At 34.2% G+C, this 17568-nt stretch overlaps 1 protein-coding gene across 6 annotated transcripts in view; it reads left to right on the top strand.

Annotated features, from left to right (window-relative positions):
• ERC1 (ELKS/RAB6-interacting/CAST family member 1) overlaps nucleotides 1-17568 on the top strand; it is a 565692-nt gene that overhangs the window by 227723 nt on the left and 320401 nt on the right. For all 6 annotated transcript variants that reach the window (XM_054577182.1, XM_054577180.1, XM_054577185.1 and 3 more), the window contains one exon: nucleotides 10981-11116. In XM_054577182.1, the coding sequence (XP_054433157.1) occupies nucleotides 10981-11116 (136 nt within the window). The remainder of the gene's footprint in view (nucleotides 1-10980; nucleotides 11117-17568) is intronic.

Below are 17568 nucleotides of genomic sequence, written 5' to 3' on the forward strand. Positions count from 1 at the left end.
TATCTGTCTAACAATGTAATATATGATTAAATTAATATTTAAGTCTATGAGGAAACAAGGCTTTTTCAACGAATAAGGTGCATGGGCCGTTATTACTTGAAAGAAAACAAATATAGAAGCCTATTACACACATTATACAAACAATATTCAGTTGAGTTAAAAAATCAATATGTAAAATCTAAGGAGTTTTAGAAGTAAATACAAAATAATATTTTTCTTCCCCTGAAGTAAAATATTCACACTCAGAAGCTATAAAGTAAAATATTGACTATATGGCTATATTAAACATTTAAGACTCTACAGTAATATACACATCAAAAAAGTTAAAAGACAAGTAATAGAATAGGAAAGTGTTCACAACACATCTAAAACAGGTTAATAGTTTTTGTTTTTTTGGTTTTTTCCAGGGAAAAAATTCTACAATCATTTAATCAAAATATGGATAAAGAATACCAAAAAGTCTTTTATAGCTTTTATAAAATAATAGAAATAGGCAAGAAATATACAAAAACAGGTTTAGTTTCAACAAATAATAAAGTACAATTAAAATAACACATGGTTGTCACAATCAAATAAGTATTAAAAATATTGGTAATATCAAGTATTGGTGACTGTGAAAGGAACTGGGTATTCATAGACTCTTTTTCTTCATCTCCTTAAAGCAGTCCCTTTAGCATATCTTGCAATGCTGGTATGATGGAGGAATATTCTTTTAGCCTTCTTTTTTCTGAGAAACTCCTTATTTCACCTTCCATTTTAATTGAGAGCCATGCTGGGCAGAGCAGTCTTGGTTGCAGGCCTTTGCTTTTCATTACTTGGGACATTTCTTGCCATTCCTTTCTGGCTTGTAGTGTTTCTGTTGAGAAGTCAGCTGCTAGCCGTATCGGGGCTCCCTTGTATGTTACTACCTGTTTCCCCCTTGCTTGCTTTAGGATACTGTTTGTCTTTGATATTTGCCATTTTAATGATGATGTGTCTTGGAGTGGGCTTCATTGGGTTCCTCTTGAATAGGACCTGGACTTGTGCGATTTTCCTCTCCTCCAATTAGGGAAGCTTTCCCTCATTACTTTTTCAAACAGGTTCTGTATTCCTTTCCCATCCACTTCGTCTTCTGATATCTCTATTATACGGATATTATTACATTTCAGGTTGTCCTGCATTTTCCTAAATGCCTTTTCATTCTTTGTGAGTCTTTTTTGATTTTCTTGCTCTTTCTGGGAGCTTTCTTCTACCTTGTCCTCCAGCTCACTGATTTGATCCTCGGCTTAATCTAGCCTGCTTTTGATTCCTTCTACTGTGTTCTTCAATTCTGAAATTGTATCTCCTCTTCCTCTTGTGTCTTAGTGGTAGTTTCTATGTCCTTTTTCATGCTGTTGTAGTTTGCAGTAAGTTCCTCGTAGTTTTCCTGTAGTTTTTGGTAATTCTCTCTGAGCTCACTGAGCTCCTTGCGCTTCCTTAGAACCATTGCTTTGAACTCACTATCTGATAGTTTACTTGCCTCTATTTCATTTAGTTCTCTTTGTGGGGATTCCCCCTTTCCCTTCAAGTGGGAGGTATTTCTTTGTCTTCCTATTATTTGTGAGACTCTTCTTGTTTGCTTCTGCTTCTTAAATTGATCTGTCTTGATTTCCTGGCTTTGTGGTGTGAACTCCTATTGTAGGAGACCACTGTTTTTTCTCTCTGGATCTGCCTCTAATGATGTCAGATGTTGTCCCTGTCTGACCTGAGGCAGTCTGAACAAGACTTCCAGGAATCTGCTGTCTGTGGCTGTCTCCTTCAGGTGTTAATCTAGTTACTCTGCACTCTGCAGATCACTTAGACAGCTTAGGGGGGGGCGGAGTCCCTCCTGGAGGCAGGGTCATTGGGTCCTCTGACGCTGCTGCAACTCAGGAGAGTGGTCTCTGCCTGAGCAAGATGGCTGCTGCCATATGGGGGAGGAGTCAGCACCGGGATCCTGCTGGCTACTCTCAGTTCTTTCCCCAAAGCCTCCTTCCCCAGTCTCTTCTCAGGTATCTCTAGCCTACTCTGCCCCTGCCTTTGCCGGAGACCAGGGTAAAAAATAAAAATTTTATGCACTGACCCTTTAAAAGGCTCTTTGCATCTCCAGCCTCCTGTCTCTGGCAGAGAGCAACCCTGCTCCTTTTAGCAGCTGGCTGTTTTCTGTATACTTTTTGGGTTCTGGTGCTGTAGGCTGAAGATCCCTGCTTTTGGTTTAGACCCCACTCTTCTCAGGGGGATCCAACTGGCCGTTTCACTATCCTTCTGGTGCTGCCACCCGTGGGCACCCTGCCCTCCTTCTCCAGTCTCTACTGCACTCCTTACCAGTTAGATTGTGCTAAAGCTTATTCTTCTGTCTGTCCGAGGTTATAAGGCTCCTTTCTCGCTATTGTTCAATTGTGTATTCCAGGTGATTTCTCCCCAATTTAGTTGTAATTCCAGATTGGGCCTGGGAGGAGGTCAGTGTGACCTTCACTCACTCCTTACCATCTTGATTCTCTTGGTTGACTGAACTCTTAAAACTTAAAGCAGATGTCATCACTCCTTGCTTAAATCTTGCTGTGTTCTCCCCTTAACGTGGTTAAGGCTCTGCACCATCTGACTTCTTGCCACCTGTGCAACCCCACCACCTGCTGGTTCCCTTTCACCATACCAAGCTTTTTATTTTAAGTCAGCCAAGTTCTTTCACAGCATGGGTACTTACGTTCTCTGTCTCTTCTCCCCATCTATACATGACTCACTTTCACACCCTTCATTGCAGTTCTTCCACAAGGCCTTCCCTGACCATTGAAGCTAAATGTGCTGCCCTGTCACATCACAGTCTCCATTACATTGTCTGTTTTCACTTTTCCCATAGCATATGTCATTGTGCATTCAGATGCTTGTCAATTTGTGTTGTCTGCCTCCCCGTTTTGAAAATAAGTTCTACGAGGGCAGTGAGGTTCTTTCTTAAAACTATGTGGCCCTTGGTTGGCTCAGTATATATTTGCTAAATGAATAAGTGAAAGCCAACTCTTTTCTGAAAAATTTGGCAATTGATTTAGGAATGCATACTGGTTTTTCAATTATAAACAAGTATATTTCTTTGCCTCAGTTAATAACTTGAATTTTTATTAGGTTACTTATTTTTATTAGCATTTATGGGCTATTCCTTTGTAATTTGTGATACCAAGCAATTGCTTCCTAAAGCAAAAGACCTCAGCAACCTAAAAAGCTCTACATCAGGGATTAGCAAACTACAGCCTACCTGCACTTTATTTTTGTACAGCCTGTAAGTTAAGAATGGTTTTTACATTTTAAAATGGTTGAGAAAAAGAAGACTATGTTACACATACTGTTATATGGTTCACAAAGTGTAAAAATATTTACTATCTGGCCCTTTACAAAAAGCTGTTTGCTAACTGTTGCTGGAGGGTCTGACCCTTCATTACCTACTTAACCTCATTATTAGTCCACCGTTTCTCTGTCCACTTAACTCCCGTTGGCCGCTCACAGTCTTAGCCCAGGAGCTTTGCTTTTGCTATTTCCTCTGTGGAAGACTCTTCCATCTATACATGCACAGCTGTGGCTTCCTCACTTTATTCACATGCTTGCTTAAATGTTACCCCCAGAGCATAGTTTTTTGTGGGCACCTCGTTTAAAACCATTCTTATCCTCCATCCTTGCACTCCTTCCTATCTCTTTTCCTCTTTTATTCTTCCCATTGAACTTACTAGCAGCTGACATTCTGTATATTTTACTTCTCTGTATATTCCCTTTGGGCTGTTACCGGCAAGGACTGAGATTCTTGTCCTTTGTTCACTGCCATATTCCCAAAGATGGTATCTGGCACATACAACCTTTCATGAAATATTTATTGAATTAATGGTAACAGAGTTATTCTGAGGACTCACATTAAAAAAAAAGAGCTTTATGTTAAAATACTTCAATAAATTGAGTAACTGCTATGAGACAGGCTTTGTTAACATGTATGGACACATACAAAATAAGGTCCTTGCCCTAGAGGAGATCAGTGTGGTAGTGAGACAAAAATGGAAATAAATGAAATTAAACATAAGATGGGACTAATTATCATGCTACTCCCTTGTTAATTAAAATATGTTGAATTGATAACTTAAAATATTTTTTGGAGAAATTAGAAGTGCTTATATAAAACCCTACATTATTAGTGATTTTACATTCTACATTGATATCTCTTTTTATTATTATTATTGCTTATTTTTTTTAGATTGTTAGGGGTACAGTTCCATAAAAGTCCTTCTTAAAGCAGCTTTGAAACAATCCAAAAACATTTGAATTAGGCATGATATATTAAACTATTATTATTTTTATTTTTAGATTCTTGAATACTTTTTGGGCAGGTATAATATGATATTCTTATTTTTAAACCCAGTTAGGTAGGTAGATAATGGTATAAAATTTTCATATCTTAATTTTTATATTAACTCAATGTGAATGGAGTTACTCTTGGGATGGTAGAAGGAGAAATAGAGACTCTGTGTGTGTGTGTGTGTGTGTGTGTGTGTGTGTGTGTGCGCGCGCGCGCACTATGTATTCTCTATATGTAAGATTTATTTTCTCTGTATATAACATGTTATTATAATATAGATGTTTATATATATTAGTATAACATATAATACTTTACCAGTGAAATTTTGCCTCTTAACAAATGTATTTTAGCTGTCTAGCTTAAACTTCTGTTCTCCAATTCAAACACCTGAGTCAAATTTGATTTTTGCTATGTTTTTTAAATTTGACTATAGTTGCACTCTATTTTTTCTTAAATTTGTGAGGGAGATTTTTATGGTAGATTTCTATGCTAGAAATTGTGAACTATGAAAATATACCAAACATAGACTTTAAACTCTAGGAAGGCATTTTTATAGGTGTGCGAAGACATGAACATGGATCACTGTAATATGGGGAACAAATTAACAGGTCATAAAATACATTTAGTTAAAAGTGATGTGGGAGTTTGGGGGCAGGGGAGAGTCAGTAGTAGTTATGATCTAAATATGAGTTTGGATTTTAAGAAACAGAGGCAGAGGCAACAATAAAGTAAGTAGGAGCAGGCTTTCCAGGCATAGCTATACAGTAGACCAGTGCTTCTTAATTTAATGTGCATTTATAGTATGTCACCTGGAGATGTTGTTAAAATGCTGATTCTGATTTAGTAGATCTAGTGTGAGCCTAAGAATTCTGTATTTTTGACAAACCCCCAGTGATGCTGATGGAGGTGAGTTCTGGATCACAGTTTGAATAGCAAGATGGTGGACCACATTTTATAAAACTTCTTGTGGCAGAGACCAATAGAGAGTAAACTGTTTCCTTTTCCATCTTTGCTTTTCTCTCTTTTTACATTTAAATTTATTCATACTTTATGAAGAGAGTTAAGTCTATTCATCATTTCACTGTTTATTATAATAGTTGAGAACTCATAAACCAAGAATCTGATATAAAGTATTTATTTATGAATCTCATTTCCTCTCTTTTCCTACTTCAAGAATCATAAAAGATGTAAGTTCTTTTTGAATTTAACTCAAATTAATTTAGGTACAACAGCAGTCAGAGAGTTAAAAAATCTATACTATTAAATCCTTTTCTTTCTGGTATTGGTTTTTTTGTAAACTCAGATTTAAATACAGTTACATGTTGATCTGTTTATAAGTGAAGAGAAGGAAATCCCATGCTTCACAGATTCTAATGTCACAGACTATTTATTCCTCCATGTAGATTCAAGAAATGTCCCCCATTTTTACTAACATGTTTTGATGATACTGCCTTTTGTGGCCTTTTAGTGAGATAAGAAAGTTGTGCGTGCATCTGTTCGAGTTACGTTGTGAATTCAGGACTGTACAGGCGTTCACGCTCTCACGTGCACACACACAATGCAGGAAGGTGGGCAAGAAAACCATTTGAAAGGGATCCTTTTAATCCTCTTACAATTTTCCATACTTTTCTTGGTTCCTTATTTAGATAAAATCATTTTATTTTCATACTTAATTATGTCTGTGGAATAAAATATAGAAGTAATAGCCATAAAACTAAGTTAAAGAAAGGAAATTGAAAGTATGAAAAATGGAAAATTAAGAACCAAGGAATAAATAAATAAGGGAAACTCAAGTCTGCCTTACTGACTTTCTATCTAGTCTGATTTAGATGAAGACCTTATTTTGAGATACAACCATACCACATTTTTAAAAACTTTAAAGTATTTTAAAAATATTGTATGTGTATTGTAGAAAATTTAGAAACTGCAAAAAACCATGAAAAGTTAAAATACTAATTTTTCCTTTTTAATATTATATTTTTGACTATGCATACTGAGACATAGCGTAATACAAAGTAGGTTTGCAGTTGTGAGTACACAAAACACAGTTTATTCTTGTATTATTATTTATTAATTAAATTGTATTCTTTTCCATGTGAACAGCTGTAAACCTACTTTTGCCCCAACTTTTATATGTTTAGGACCATGCTCTGTATTTAGCTTGATATTCTATATGTTTTACTTAGTATTTTATTGTATTTTCTTTGGATTTGAAGGAGGTAAGCATTAAAATTATATGCCCAATATTGTGAAGATCAAAATAAATAAAATTTAAAAACACCCACAAGTGGAGAGTTGGTTGAGATAGGATAGGAGGAATGGATTTTTTTGTTCTTTCCTGAAAAGCAACTAAAAATATCCTGACCTAGTTCTATGACTTGGGGGTAAACTTGGGAGCAAAAAGTCACTCATTCTCAGATATAATTATGATAAAAAGTGCTGAAGAGTGAAATCGACTTTGATTGGGTCAGACATTTAGCCTGTAACATCTGCCTTTTTCTGAAAAATAGTCAAGTGGTTTTAATTAGGTTCCTTATTTCATGTGTCCTGTTGCTCCAAATAACCAGGCTCTGCTACAGGTATCAGTGCTGGCCAGCATCTTCTGGAATAACTCACAGATGCAAGGTGAAAAGAATTTGTGGACCCTTAAATTTTTTTCTCACTTAAAACAGAGAGTAAAATCTCTGCATGTAATAAACCAAGATTATAAGGAATTTAATTTTAGAAAAGAGCAGGTTGATTCTTGAAAACATAATTTTCTTTGTATTATTCTAATGCAAAGATCTCAATCTGTTCTTTCCTACTAGTTGATATGATTGATATCAGATTAATAAAATTATAAATATTAACACAATTATGCAAAGAGATTTAAATGTAGACATTAGTTTCATTTTTATTTCTTCCAATGACAACTGGTTTTATTATATTTTCTGTGCCTAAATCTTTCAGTAGACATATTCAAGATGGCAGAAAATGAAGATCTGAAATGTAGCTTTTGAGTAATGTATTAATACCACTTCTATCAGAGAATGACTTTTATCTTACCATCTGTGTCATGAATTTACTATTTAATTTTGAATAATTCCTCAATTAAAATTCTAAAAAAATTTTTTTGGCACATTGATAGAATCATATTCAAATTACACAAAAGAAAATGTGTGTTTACCTTTTACAGAGGATTTCACAGTTTTGTTTTTGACATTATTAATTATATTCTCTGAGCAGCCTTCAATAAACAAAACAATAAAAATGCCAGATTTTTCATTAATTTTATAAATGTATGGTTGAGTTGGAAGGAAGTAAAGAAATTTATCGAGGTAAATATCATACAAAATACAAAATAGATTTATCTCATGATAAAATTGGTTTAACATTAGAAAATCTCAAAAGGCTGTCAGTAAATTCACCACTCAATTACAAAAATAACAGCAACTTCTGGCAGACAAGGAATAGATAAAAAGTTTTCAAAGGAAAAACTGCAGCAAATGTCATAGTGTGAAATGTAAAAATAATTTTCTTTAGAATCAGGAGAAAGACAAAGATACCCACTGTCAGTACTTATTTTCATAATGGTTCTGAAACTTCTAGCAAGTTCAATAAGATGAGAAAAAAAAGAAAGTATAAAGGGTTTTGTATACTTTATCATTTTGTATAATACAACTGTCTACATAGAAAACCCAAAAGAATCCGCAGAAAAATTTTTTAGAATTACCAGGAGCATTTGCCAGTTTGCCAGATTTAAAACCTATGTATAGAAATCAGCTGCATGTCTATCTGCCATGTAACTTAAAAATGTCATTGAAATAATATTTTCAGGAAAAGCTCATTAGTGCATGGAGCCATTAGATCAAAAGTTTATGGAAGGGTAAACATAACACACAGAAGAAGAGACCAGGCCATCACTACCTTCATTCTGATTATTCATTGATGAAAAACCAGTGAGGCAATATAAAGTACACAGCACCATTATTTACTATTTTGACCTAAAATGTTGAAACTGAATCTGTTTAAAGACAAGTTCTTTCAGTACCTGAAAAAGAAAAAGTACATGGAACAAATGACATCATGAAGAAACAAATAGACATTCCAAAATATGAGTCATTTTGCCAAACTCATAGTATTTAACAAGTTAGTGGCATTTAAAAAAGGGGGCAGGGGAGGATGGGAGAGACTTTTCTCTAGATTAATAGAGACTTTTAGGATTTAAGAAACATAAGACCATCAATTATATTTCAGATCTTTTGGATTTTGATTAAAACAAGCAAGCGTTAAAAAAAATTTTTTGAGACAATGGGGGAAATTTGAATATGGACTGGGCATTAGATGATAACAAGGAATTACATGTTGTTAATTTTGTTAATATTTACATTGTTGAAAAGTACTTTTTAAAGAATGCTTACTTTGTATCAGGAACCATGTATAGTGACAAGATGTGTGGAATTTAAAATGACAACAAAATATATAAGGTACTTATGGAAAAAATAAATGTCAGTCTTTTATTGAGTAAAGCTTTACTCTTTATTGAAAGTCTTTTAAGGAGAACTAAATAACTGGAGAGATACATGGTGTTAATAAATTGAAAGAGTCAAGAGCATGAAAATGTCAGTTTTTCCCAAATTGATAAATAGATTTGGTACAGTTTCAATCAAAATCACAAAAGGCTTTTGTTGGGTTTTGGTTACTGTGGTGGATTGGTTGGTTGGTTTAGTGGAACCTGACAAGCTGGCTCTGACATTTATAGGAGAAGTATTAAGGGGCAAGAATAGTCAAGACAGTCTTGTAAAAGAAGAGGTAGGCAGACTTGCCTTAGAGATATTGAAACTTCTTATAAAGGTATAGTAATTAAGGTAGTATAGATTTGGTGCAGAAATATACAAAATACCAGAGTAGGCAGCCACATGACAGGCACACATGTACATAGAAGAAACTTTAAATACAACTGAAATAGCAGTGCATATAAATAATGCTGGAAAATTAGTTATCAGTGTAAAAAATGAAATTTTATTCTTACCTCAGACCATACCCCCAAATTGAAATTGTATCTCTGCCTCACACCACACACAACATAAGTATCAGGTAGATTAAAGACTTCAATATGAAAGACTAAGTTACAGATTTTCAGGCAAAATCTTTATGAATTTGGTATGGGGAAGATTTTGTTAAAAAATAACAAAATTTCAAACCATAAAGAAGATTGGTGCACTAGAAACAATTAAAAATTTTAAATTTTCAAAATGAAAACATACCATAAAGCAGGGGTGTCCAACCTTTTGGCTTCTCTGGGCCACACTGGAAGAAGAGGAGTTGTCTTGAGGCACACATCAAATACATTGTGACACATAATCACAAAAAATATCATAATGTTTTAAATAAATTTATGATTTTGTATTAGGTTGCATTCATAGCCATCCTGGGCTGAACACCCCTGAACAATCAAATAAATAACTAATATATTGGAAGGAAATATTTGTGTAACATATAACAGATAAAGGATTATGATACCTATAAGTCATTTAAAAATATTCTAATTGAAAATTGAGCAAAATGCACACTAACTATTTCATAGAATTGGAAACAGGAATAGTCAAACACTGTATAAAAAGATGTTCCACTTCAGTAGCCAGGAACATGCATTTTAAAATTATATGACATATTATTTATTTATATATACCAGATTGATAAAATTCAGGAAGTCTTATATTACCAAGTGTTAGCGAATATGTAGAAGTATAGGAAGTACTGTTTTGTACTACTTGTATAATAAGTATAAATATAACTTCTTGGAAAATAATTAGTAAACTTGAAGGTATACCTACAACACAACTCACCAATTCAGCTTGTAGGGCTGTACCTTGGAGAAGCTCTAGCACAGGCAATATCAGAATGTATTGTTTGTTATAATAAAAAACTAAACCCAATTATTTATCAACTCAAGAATGTGTTAAGACAATTGAGATATGCCATTTTTTACTGCATTGAAAATGGAGCAGATAAAAAAAACCACTGATTAACCAGTATGAATCTCAAAACATATATTGAAAAGAAAAATAGTTTATTAATAAATTTATATATAAATTTCAAAAACATGCAAAATAAAGGATCCATATGTGAAACAAAGCTATAATAAAAGCAAGAGGATTATAAACACAAAATTTTTAGCATATAGTTGTATCTTAGTGTGGAGGCAGTGATATAGGATAGGGAGCTTCTGAATTTGGTACAACGTTCTGATGCTTTTTGAAAGTGAAATATTTAACAATAGTAAAATAAGAGTTGTATCACAAAACCTTTCTTAATCAGCCATTCTACTATTTCATAGCATTGATATCTGGAGACTGTTTCCATATAGCCAACAAATCTTTGGCTTGATTTCTTTTTCATGTCATCTCAAACTATCTCATGCCCTCCTTTTCTTTTAGAATTTCAGTGTGCTTCATAAAGTACACGCTAAAATGTGTGTTCCTGAAACGTTGTTGTTAATAATTTGCTACTATTGGTAGGAGAGCTCTTGAAAGGGTTGGGACCACTTTGTAGCAGGAACTCTTTGTTGGTTTTCAGTTGTTCCTTTGTGGCAGTGGTGTAACACTGTAAATAAACATTTTGTTCTATGCACGTATGTGAATAGCTTGATTTTTCTCCCCATTTATCAACAGGCAAGTGAAAGACCAGAATAAGAAGGTAGCAAATCTGAAGCACAAGGAACAGGTGGAAAAGAAGAAGAGTGCACAGATGCTAGAGGAGGCGCGGCGAAGGGAGGACAGTCTCAATGACAGCTCTGCACAACTCCAGGTGAGAACACAGGAGAATCTGCAAGGATGGGGTGAAGAGACTTGATCCGGAATTGCATGTTGTTTTTCTCTTCATCTTTATCCTCCTCTTTTTTCTCTTTCTAACCCTGCTTACTGCCTTCCTCTCAGACCAGCTGTTTAGTAATAAAAGCATGGCTTTAAAAAGAAAAAGGCAAGTTTTATTCCACAGCTTTGTGAGGACACCTCAGCATAGGAGAAAGTTCATCTTGCTTCAAGTTGATCACACTTAATTGGTAAGTTCAATGTCAATGGATACTGTTGAACTTTAGAGTGGTCAGTGTTAACTATTTGCCATTTTTCTTTATTTAAAGTGCATTGCTAGTCTTGGTTTATGTCTTATTTTAACTTCCTTCTTTTTTCCATTCTTCCTTTTCTCTCCCCCTCATCTTCCTCCCCCATTTTTCCTTCCTTCTTTATTTCCTTCCTTTTTAAAAATTCAGTTTAGAGAACATATTTCACAGTCATGCAAGACACCTAAACTACTTTTCTACTTCAGTGGAATGATGATTGATGTGTGAACCTAATTATTTACAGATTGAGTTAGACCAGGTTCAATAACAATGGTAGCAGGGACCAAATAAGTGCCAGTTATGTGCCTAGTTCTTGAAACTAGGCCCTGGGCATTGACCGTTCCTAACCCTCACGCTGATCCAGTGTGCCTTCAGTTTTGTGCACATTTTACAGATGAGGAAATAGAGAAATTAAATTACTTAACCTAAATGCACACAGCTTTCTAAGTGGCTCTGTCATGATTCTGAGATACCTGGATCTCCAGCCTGTCAGAATGAAGATTTAAGTTTTAAGAGAAGAATGTCATAAACTTGTTAGAAACCTCTGAAACTTCTGCTGAGACTGCTAAGCCACTGCGAGATTTTTTTTTTTCTCTCATTATAACTTCTAACTGAGTGTGATACAGTGTGCAATTATGACAATTGTGAAGTCCTTCCTGGAGAGATTTAGAGGCGTTATCTAGTATATAGAAGCCATTTTGGGGCTTTCAGCACACTCATTTCAGACATGAAAATTCCACTTAATACCTATTTTCATTTTGTTTCATATGACTTTTACTGATTATAAAATACATACTCCTTATAGAAACAGTATAAATTTCCTTAAATGCACTGACTTTTGAAAAAAAAGCAGCATTCCAATTTCCCTCGCCCTTGCCAGCAAAAATTGACAGTCAATTTTCTTTCTTTTTCTTTTTTTAGTTTTGTGTGTGTGCCAAATCTGATGAGTGCAAAATATTTAATGTTTCTTTTAATTTATATTTCTCTGATTATCAGTGAAGCCAAGTATTTTTCATGTCTTACAGTTTATTTGTTTAAGTAATTCAAATCTCTCTCTCTCGGCAGCTTGATTTCCATGAATTTTTTTGCTCAGTTTCACCCTTTTTGAGAACATATAAATATTTACATATAAATCTTTTTAAATTGTTGTAGCCTTTTTTATACTTTTACTTTTTTTTTTGAGATTTTATTTATGTACTTTTAGAGAGAGGGGAAAGAAGGGAGAAAGAGAGAGAGACAGAGAGAAACATCGAGTGCAAGAGATACATTGATCAGTTGCCTCTCTCAAGACCCCAGCTGGGAACATGGCCCTCAACCCAGGCATGTGCCCCAGTTGGAAATCAACCAGTGACCTTCTGGTTCGCAGGCCAGTGCTCACTCCACTAAGACACATCAGCCTGGGCTACTTTAACTTTTTAATTTAAAATATTTTAGGGTGTTTTGTATAGTGACAGTGTTAGCTGTTCTTCATTGCTAGCAATTGCACTGCACTATAGGGAATTATTTCATTACTCAGAAGTTTGAATTGTCTTTATAGTTTATGAAATTGTTTAATAATTAGACTGTTTCTAGGGTTTCAAGTCAACCTCCCTTCTTGAACTAGGATCAAATTGTTATTTTAATTGTAGAAAATATTTATTTTATAAGAAAAGCCCTTTTTTATGTTTGTCCCTTAACTGTTTCATTTGTCTTGCCCTCTCTCCCCCCACACCCGCAATTTAATGTTCTCAACTACTAGCCTGTCTTTATAAACCAAAAGGTGCCTTTTTAATCTTCTACGAGTTGTTATGATAACAAAAGTGCTTTCATATGCAGTCTCTTATTTCCTCCTTATATACTCTAAGAGATAAGTAATATCTATATTAATTTTATATTATGTATAGAGAAAACTAATTTAGAATGGATGAGTGACTTTTCCAAGGTGATTCAGTATGTGATAAATATTAAGGATCAAAGTAATGAAAAATGATAGCTGATGACCACATGATATAATTCAAATATAGTGAAAAAAGCACTGGACTACAAATAGGATACTTTGGGCCTGAACTCAGTTCTTTTACTAACTAGCTCTGCTGCTAATTTCTTAACTGGCTTCTTACAAGTAACAACCCAGTGGTAGATAGTGACTATCCATAGAATCAAGATTGTGACCTCTAAATATGATTCCCCACTAAGGATGCTAGCAATTCTTGGAGAAATGGCTAATAGTAGTAATTCATGAGGGAATGGAAGAGTAGAAAACCAGTTGACTGAGGATTTGTATTTTAAAAAGTTCTTATGATTATTTTGTTTTTGTTTGAAATGTCTGAATATACATTTGGGTCCAATTATTGATGTTTTCATGAAATAGAAGTAAAAAGAAGGAATTATTTTAGCATTTTAATGTTTCCACTATGGCAAAATAGTTATAGGATTAAAATATATTCTTAAGAAATAATTTATACTTAACATTTTGAATTTTGTTGAGTAATGAATATTTAATCTTTATCAGATGCTGCCAAAGGTTAATTCTGCTTATGTTAACAAACACATAGTGTGTTTGTCAAGATTAAAATTTGGTTTAAATTTGAACATTCATTTTCACTTTTTGTTATTCAGTGACTGCCAGTTATGGAATTAATTCCTGGCTTCACTCTGGTAGAAGTTACAGTTTGCCACAAAATAGCAGTACCAGTTTTTTATTTACTTTCTTTATTGAACAATGAGATATAGTTTTAAAAGTACATAACTTGGGGTGGTGACCACACAATTCAACATACAGTTGATGTATTATAGAATTGTACACCTGAACTCTGTATAATTTTATTAACCAATGTCACATCAATAAAGTCAGTTAAAAAATAAAAATTACATAACACAAACAATGTAAATAATATATATATAAAATAATAATCTCAAGGATATTAATGACATCCCAGAAATCATACAGATATATTACTTCCCACACATTATTTCCTTGATTTCTTCAGAGGAAATTGTTATTGTGACTTTTATTCTCTTCTTTTCTTTACGACCTGTGTATATATCAAAAAGTATAGGTTAGTTAGGCATATTTTTATTTTTATAAATGGAGTCATTGTATTCATTCTTTTGTGACTTCTTTTGTTCAACATCTTATGTCACAGGGGTCCCCAACCTCCGGGCCATGGACCGGTACTGGTCCAGGCCTGTTAGGAACCAGGACACACAGCAGGCGGTGAGCTTGAATGTAATGCATCTGAATCATCTCCTGCCTGTGGAAGAATTGTCTTCCACAAAACTGTTCCCTGGTGTCAAAAAGTTGGAGAGCACATTGTGTGAGATTTATTCATGATAGTTGCCCTTAGCATTTGTCCTTTTATTGTCCTTGCTGTACTGTGTGGTTCATTTTTAATTCAAAATTCCATATTTTATCTTGAAAGTGCTCTGAAAAGATAACTGTTTCCTTCCAATCTTCCAGTTTTTGGTGACTTTAGATAGAAATAAAAGTATTCCTCTTTGGCAGAAAGTGAGTTTGGAAATAGATTACTTTGCTCTTTGTTCTTGGCTCAACACATTAAAAATGTTCTGAAGAGATTAAACAAATTCCTTACATATAAAATGAAAATGATACCTCCAGATGGAGGGATTCTAGTGCTCCCACAAACTCTGAACACTGCTTTAGTTTATCCTGGCCTTAATTATGAATGCCCTTTCTTAAGATAGCGTTGCCACTCAATTATATCTTTTCTGTGTCTTTGTGTTTTGGACATTATTACTATGATTTGTATTAACTAGGCTCAACCTTTCTGTTTTGGAAGCCCCTTTACGCTCTTAAAAATTATTAAAGTCTCAAAAAGTGATTTTTATGTGGGTTATAATTATTATATACATATGCAATTACTTATTGCCCCAGCTGTCCAGCATCTAAATCAGGGTGTCCAACTTTTTGGTGTCTCTGGGCCAGACTGGAAGAAGAGTTGTCTTGGGCCATACATTAAATACACAAACACTAATGAAAACTGATGAGCAAAAGAAGGATCTGTGCATAATTTTCATGACATCTGCCACCACTGAGGAGCAAAAAAGTCCTCACATAATAACCCTAATTATGCAGTGGCCCTTTCAATAATCTTTTAAAATTGTCAAGCAGGTCCCAAGTTTGTGATCATAAATAAAAAAAAAATGTACGTATCTAAGTAATAAAATGTCATTGATGTTTTTTAATATTTTTTATTATAAAAGTAAAAGAAAAGAGGGCAACATAAAACTACTAGTGGGATGTTTGATATTGTATCTGAGAAACTAGTACATTAGTGTCTCATTTGATAGAAGTAGTTGCAATTCTTAGTTCTCAAGGTTCTCATCAGATATTTTGGTTATAATTTTACTCTTAACATGTTTCATTCTTGGAAATAGTTGCTCACAAATGTAGGTGCTGCAAAATAACAATGAATAAGGCTTCATTGTGAAGCAAGGGATATTTCGTCTCTGGGAAACTAGGATTCATAAAAGTCCAGTAAAGACACACGATCAAATTTTTCTTTAAGTTGACTATCAGATTGCAGCTCTATGCATTCCATTTGAAAATTCACTGGTAACATATTTATGTTGACTGAAAATGGAGTTGCAAATATAGCAAAATATTGATTATTTTCCCGGAAATCTTGAAGTCTGTTTTCAAATTCTTGTACCAAATCGAAAAGCAAGGCTGCATATTTTTTGATGTTCACAAGACTGTATTTAGCCAAAGTGTCGAAAAGCATAAAATTGTTTGTCTTAATTTGAGCTTGTCATAATTTCAGTTTCATTGGAGTGCTGTTATGGTTTGAAACATGGTATGATAAGTTGCTTTTCACCTTGAAGATGCATGTTTGACTCATTGAAATGAGAGGTTAAATCCACTAAAGATGATAAATCTGTAAACCAGTTTTCATCATCAAGTTCTGGCACAAATTTGTTTTTTGATACTGTAAACAACTGGGTAACGTGTTGCAAATCATAAAATCTTTTCAACATTTTGCCTCAATTTAGCCATGTTACTTCTGAAAAGTAAATGATGTCACCATAGCCAGCATTGATACTTCTAAGGAATTCCTGGAATTGGCAATGATTCAGTCCCTTGGCTCTTACGAATTCACAGTCTTGATGATGATTTACATGACATTATGCATTTTTAAAGCTTTTGCGCATAAATTTTCTTGATGTACTATGTCAGTTTTGGATGGCAACTGCATTGTCTTCTATTAATTTCCCAAGTCACTCTCTTTTACCTGTCATCACCAGGGCACCATCGGTAACTATATCAGATATGTTGACAGCGGATAAAGAAAATTGCTTTAACATATTTTTTACTGCTTCATATAAACCTCTTGATTTAGTTGTGTCTGTTAGTGGCACTAGAGAAGCCATTTCTTCAGTGACATTATGTTCATCGTCAGTGCATCTAATAAAAATGGCAAGTTGAGCTGTATCTGTCACATCAGTGCTATCATCTATCCCGAAAGCATAAAATTTAAAATTAGCAGCTTTACTCTCCAAACTTCTTTCAATAGATTTTCCAGTTTGTTCAGTTCACCTGGCTATCATCTGGTGAGACAAACTGATTTTAGAAATATCCTGCTTTTTTTTCAGGGCAAATTATATCTGCCATGCTTTCTATACATTGCTTAATAAACTCACCATCAGTAAATGGTTTTGATTTTTTTGCTATTAAATATGCTACCACATAACTAGCTTTTACAATGGAATCTGCCCAAGTTGTAACTTTTTGAAAAAATTTTTGTTGAGAAGACAGACGTTTTATCAGTTTCGCTATTTTGTCCTTAGAGCACAATGCTTCATATGCATTGAATTTGGCAGCATGTTTTGGCATATAATACCTTTTATGATAAGTCTTCGAAAACTTGCACAAGTTCCCTACTAATTAAGTGAAGTGCCTTACTATTTGCCTTGACAAAAAAGTAGTCATCTGTTCACTTTTCATTGAACAATCTTCCTTCATCCATAATTTTTCTTTTTTGGGTGGGCGGGGGATTTTTTTTTCTTTTGAGACATTGTAGAAGCCATGCTGGAATTAAAAAAAAAATAGGTAAGGGACCTTATTTACTTCCCCCCAGCCCCCCGGGCCCTGTGTATCTCCTCCTTGTAGAAGTGTCTGTTCAGGTGCTTTGCCCATTTTTTA

This window comes from Pteronotus mesoamericanus, unplaced genomic scaffold (genome assembly GCF_021234165.1).
Source record: "Pteronotus mesoamericanus isolate MK-2021 breed Mesoamerican mustached bat unplaced genomic scaffold, CSHL_Meso_final contig_41, whole genome shotgun sequence".
NCBI classification, from domain to species: Eukaryota; Metazoa; Chordata; class Mammalia; order Chiroptera; family Mormoopidae; genus Pteronotus; species Pteronotus mesoamericanus.